The sequence below is a fragment of the Thalassophryne amazonica genome, chromosome 7, assembly GCF_902500255.1.
Source record: "Thalassophryne amazonica chromosome 7, fThaAma1.1, whole genome shotgun sequence".
NCBI classification, from domain to species: domain Eukaryota; kingdom Metazoa; phylum Chordata; class Actinopteri; order Batrachoidiformes; family Batrachoididae; genus Thalassophryne; species Thalassophryne amazonica.
Window position 1 is genome coordinate 85554154 of NC_047109.1, and position 6062 is coordinate 85560215.

Consider the following 6062-nt stretch of genomic DNA (forward strand, 5'->3'; position numbering starts at 1 on the left):
TTCTTCACCTTGATGCTTTGTCAGATCTGACTGTCAACATGTACAAAATGTGAAGAGCTTTCACTCCTGCTTCAAGTTCATTGATAAGGTCATCCAAAGCTGTGTCAAGGCTTGGAGTAATTTTAATAAAATAGTTTAAGGTTTGTGATTAAATGATTTAATTACCATATTCTGGTTTATCACATTAAATTTATAATGTTATAATGTGCACTCATATATAAAATGTAATTATGGATAATCAAGTAGAACCTTTGTCTCACTTCTTTATCATACTGCTTGTAGTGTCTGACCCCAATAGTTTGTTGAATTCCAATGTGGTTTCAGTATTCCATTTTTATTTAATTTGGAACATCTTTATTTAATATGGCTATTAGGAACAGTTCTACAGGTCACTGAGCTACCATGGGCACCACCATTTTTCAGTCGCTAGCATTCTTGCCTCACAGCAAGAAGGTCTGGGGTTCAATTCCACCCATGCCCAGTCCCTTTCTGTGTGTAGATTACATCATGCACATTAGGGTCTGCTTAGGCCCCCTTTACACAGGACGGCGGCAGTTGTGAGTACGGATGAGCGAGTACACCACTATCTGTATCTGTACTCGGAGTGGGCGGGGCCTAAACCGTAAGTGGGCATGGTTTAAATGGAAATGGGTGGGGCTAAAATTGGTCCATAATATAAGCCTGGGATTGATCAGAAGTTGCTGTATTTATTGTTTATTTGAAAACTATTTACAGAACAGCCTCAAATTTGAGATTAAAATCAATGATTTTGATCACAAAATTAAGAGAACTATTTACAGAACAAGTTTTTTATTTATTTTATTTTTTTTCCCCTGTCTGCATATATAGTAATGGTAAATGCCACTCTAACAGAACCATTTATGTACATTAATACACATATATGCAATTTATTCTTGCAAGACAGAAGGTATGTAGTTTGTGAGTGAAAGTGGTATGCGTGTGTGACCCCCATCCGCCCTTCCTGATCAGCCTACAAAATCCTACTCAAAGCCAACCGACAACGTCTATCAGGAAGGCCCGACCATCAAAACAACACGAAGACAGACAAAAACGAAAGACAAGCGGTGAAGGCAGTAACTGTGAAGTGATGATAAGTGAGACACTGAGGAGACAGGGTGCTAACCATACAACTTACCAGGACAAACAACTACACATGAACAAGTAGTGACAGCAACAGTCTGTTGTCTATTTAATGAGCATCCATACCCTAATCTAGGACACCAGAGTCTTGATCCCCTTGAGAGCACCCAAAACTGAATTGTGGTGATGACCACAAACACACAACCATCCACACACAGAGACCCAGAACACAGCTAAATATCCGATCACTACTGTGGCTGTGTGTTGGGCCAAGACAAAAGTACAAAAAGTTTTCATATGACATGGACCACTCTGGCATGTCAGAAGCCGTACGGCCGGGCGCATGCAACAACGGAAACAGGTCCAGGATGCAGGGCCCCAGGAGAAACCAGGAGAAAAAGGGCAGCGGAAGGGCACAGGAACCAGGAAGGGCAGCCACCAGAGCCACCGGGGCAGCACGACGAAACAACAGGGGAATGGCATCTCCCCCCCGCGGAGGCACAGGAAGCAACCCCATAACCAAGGGGAGCACAGAGGGCGCCGGTATGGGCCCACAAAAGGTCTGGCCCCAGAACCACACCACCCGGGCCACGGCCCCCAACAAGTTTGTTATGAACTCAGAACATGAATATTCTTAAGTGTATGAATAAATATTTACCAAGCAGCTTCAGAACTGAGATTCAACATTTTTTATTACAATAGTAAAGGAACTATTTTAAAGGACAAGTTTTTTTTTAATAAACTCAGAACATGAATATTCTTAAGTGTACGAATGAGTAACAGAACAGCCTCAGAATTGACATCCAGTGTAGTAGGAAATTATGAACTACTAATTATGCATGAACAAGATTTGTCATATTTAACACAACTTTCTTATTTATTTATTTATTTATTTATTTATTTATTTATTTATTTATTTTTTATTTTATGCCCAAACTGTGATTTTTTTAAACTAGACCTGCAATACACCTAGTGGTGCAACCTGGACACATCTTCAGTGACTCTCCCGAGATCACTGGGTGTTTCGGGTCTTAGTCATACACCCTCACTCGGGCGACCCAGCCGGGGGTGATCAGTTCCCCGACTTGTGTCCAGGTAGCGCACTACGCCATGCCTCCCCCCTCCTCAACCAGAGCCACCGTGAAGCCTTCTCAGCTGCTTCCAAGATGTTCTTGGTGGCTCTCTGCCTATGCAGTTCACAAATCCCAAGGAGTCCAAGGACATGGTGTAGGAATCTACCTGCAAAGCCCCTGCAGCCCACCTCAATTGGCTCGCAGCGGGCATTCCAACCGTTCCTCCGGCACTCAGCCACAAGCTCTGCATATTTTGCCCTCTTCTTCTCCTGGGCTTCCTCCATTCTGTCCATCCAGGAAACTGTTAGCTCAAGGAGCACCACCTGCTGGCTGGACGTTGACATCAACACCATGTCTGGACGGAGTGTCGTGGCTGCGATGTTGTCCGGGAATTGCAACTGTCTCCCCAGATCAATCAAGAGCTGCCAGTCTCTTGCTGTTGTAAGCAGGCCCCCTTGAGTCTTCTTGGAGGGCTGAGATTTCTCCCCTGCTCAGACAAAAGCAATTGTGCTCTTGGTTGGTTGTTGTCCCTTGCTGATGTTGACGCTGGTACAGATGGTGTCTGCTATTGCCTGCAGGACCTGGTCATGGCTCCAGCAATACCTCCCATCTCCCAAGGCCTTTGAGCAACAGCTGAGGATGTGTTCTAAGGATCCCTTTTTCTGGCAGAGCTGGCACACAGGTGAGTCCGTCAGGCCCCAGGTGAACAGGTTAGCAGGGCTTGGGAGGACATCATATACCGATTGGACGAGGAACTTGAAATGATGTAGCTCCGCCTTCCACAGCTCAGTCCATGTGATTTTCCGGCTTGTGACATGCTCCCACTTGGTCCAAGCCCCCTGCTTGCTCATGCCCACCGCTCTGCTGAAGCGAGCCTCTTCCACCTCTGCCCGAACCTCCTCCTGTATGAGCTTCCGCCTTTCCTTCCCCTTAGCTCTGCTGAAGCAAGGCTTTGGGATGCTACCCAGCCCTGCCCGACCTGTGGCCACTGTACCCACCAAGGTACTGTGCCGCAGCCTTGCCTCTGTTCTCTCCACTGCATCCCGGGCACGCCACTTCCTTCCTGTGTGAACCTCCACACCTCCTGAGGATACCTTCCCATCAGCGGAGTCTCTGTAGAGCAGGACTTCTCTGGCCCGGGCTACCTTGAACTCCTCTGTGACACTGCTGAAAGGAAACTGGAGCTTCATCCCGTGCCCAAACAGCGCAATACTGCTCAGACTACGTGGCAGGCCGAGCCACCTGCGCAGGTGCTGGCTGATCTTCCTCTCAAAGCCCTCCATGGTCGTAACTGGGATTTCATACATCAGCAGTGGCCAAAGGAGACGAGGCAGGATGTTGTGCTGATAGATCCAGGCCTTGAACTTCCCGGGAAGCCCAGACTTGTCCACAGCTAAGAGCCACTGGTTGAGGTTGTCGCCGGCTGCTTGGCGTACAGCGGTGTCCTTCAGATCGCCAGTGAAGAGCTTTCCGAGGCTCTTCACTGGTTTTTCGGACACAGACTGAATAGTGGTGTTTCCCAGACTGAATCGGAAGCGGTCTGTCACCTTCCCTTTCCTCAAAACCAAGGACCTGGATTTCCCAGGCTTGAAACTCATTCTTGCCCAAGTTATGAGTCGATCCAGACCTTGCAGGAGCCATCTGCATCCAGGCACTGATGTTGTGGTTACCGTGAGATTGTCCATGAATGCTCTTATCGGTGGCTGTTGGGTACCAGATCTAGACAATGGACCTCGGCACTCCACTTCTGCTGACTTCACCAGCATATTCATGGCAAGGGCGAACAGGGACACAGAGATCGTGCAGCCAGTGATAATGCCTTTTTCCAGACAATGCCAATCTGATGTTGATGCCCCAGAGGACACCCTCAGACTAAAATGGTCATAATAGTCGAGGATGAGATGACGCACCTTCTCTGGGACATGGCATTTACTCAGGGATAATTCCACCAGCTTATGTGGAATCAAACCGTAAGCATTGGCAAGGTCCAGCCAAAGTACTGTCAGATCACCCCTGGTCTCTCTCGCTTCACGGATCAGCTGAGTCACTACGCCAGTGTGCTCGATACACCCTGGGACTCCTCCTTTCTGCACAGAGGTATCGATGTAGGAGTTCTTCAGCAGAAATCTCATGAGGCGGTTGGAAACAATCTTGAAGAAGGCCTTGCACTCTGCGCTGAGAAGGGAGATTGATCTGAACTGCTCGATGTCCTTTGCATTCTCCTCCTTGGGGACCCATACTCCCTCTGCATACTTCCACTGCTGGGGTACCTTCCCTCTTTTCCAGATCACTCTGAAGATCTGCCACAGGTGCTCCAGCAGGCAGGGGCACTGTTTGAAGACCTTGTACGGGACCCCACTTGGGCCCGGTGCTGATGCCGCTCTGGAAGCTTTGATGACCTCTTTGATTTCCTTCAGAGTGGGTGCACCGATGTCAAACAGGGTGCTGGGTTCAGGAGAGCATACAAGGGCTTCACAGTGGCCAAGGTCTTGGTCTCTCATGCTGTCGCTGTAAGTATTACTTATGTGGCAGTTGATGTCTTCCTTCGGACATGAGAGCTGACCGCTGCGTTTCTCTCCCAGCAGCTTCTTTGCGAAACCAAATGGGTTTGCGATGAAGGCACTGCACTTGCGAGCCCTCTCCTTGCCCCGCATCCTGTGCCCCTCGGCCCGACGGAGGGTGAGTAGCTTCTCCCTCACCACACCCCTCAGTTCTGCCAAGGCTTCCTTCTCATCATCATTAGCCTTCTTGAACTGACTCCTTAATATCCTCAGCTCCTTTCTGAGTTGAGAGATCTTCTTCTCACGCTGGTTTGGAATTGGTGCTGTTGTAGTCTTGGTGGCACGATGTTCCTTAATGCCAAACCTGTCTGATGCAATGCATATTATGAGTGTGCTCATTGTCCTGAGCCTCTGCTCCACATCACCCTTTGCTGATGCTTCAAGGGCTGAATCAACATCTACATCAAACTGCTGCCACTCTGACTCCTTGTTGGCAGCGGGCCACAAAATCCGATGCTGTTCTGATGGTCTGCTTTGGGGTGACGCCGGTAGTGCGTGGAGGCTCTGGGCACTGTGGGGTGTCTCCGGGCCTGGATCCTCCTCCGTCTCACCAGATGCCGTACTGGGTACTAGCACTGTGCGTTGCACCACAGGGTTCCTTAGGCAGCACATCTTGGTCTGATGTATCTTTAGACCTGTCAGATTTTTGCAGACCTTGCCACATTTGCAAACTGCGCTCGTAGTCGATTGTCCATTTGCAGGGGTCGTTACCAGAAAATCCGTCCGTTTGGTGTGCTCATTCTCCCCCCCTCTCGGGCACCCCTGGGGGTATGACTCTTTAGGGTTCATCGTAGTGTTGTTCGGGTGCTCCCTTGCGGGAGCTGCAGCTCAGGATGCTACCCCTCCCTGCCCCAGTTGCCGTCTCTCCGAGCTGTCCTCTGTCTCTCCAGCTGTCACCACACTTTCGAGGTTGTCATCCAGTCTTTCCTGGAAGTCAATGGCATTACCATGTTTGATTAGACCTGCAATACACCTAGTGGTGCAACCTGGACACATGTTCAGTGACTCTCCCGAGATCACTGGGTGTTTCGGGTCTTAGTCATACACCCTCACTCGGGCGACCCAGCCGGGGGTGATCAGTCCCCCGACTTGTGTCCAGGTAGCGCACTACCTGGACACAATTTAAAATGATTTATTTATTTTTACTACCTAATGTTCTTGGCATTTTTCCACACAAAGTTAAACAATGTTGATAAAGGTGTCTGCGCATGTGTCTGTGTGCATATGTGTGTGTGACTATTGATTACAATAGTAAAGGAGCTATTTTAAAGAACAAGTTTTTTATAAACTCAGAACATGAATATTCTTAAGTGTATGTTTTCCACAC

The 6062-nt window shown here is 48.6% G+C and overlaps 1 protein-coding gene across 1 annotated transcript; it reads right to left on the bottom strand.

Annotated features, from left to right (window-relative positions):
* Positions 1-2173: 2173 nt before the first annotated feature.
* Positions 2174-5392, bottom strand: LOC117513327. The gene is given in 1 exon segment (XM_034173556.1): positions 2174-5392. A coding segment is annotated over 1 exon segment (3174 nt). The 5' UTR covers positions 5348-5392.
* Between the last annotated feature and the right edge of the window lie 670 nt (positions 5393-6062).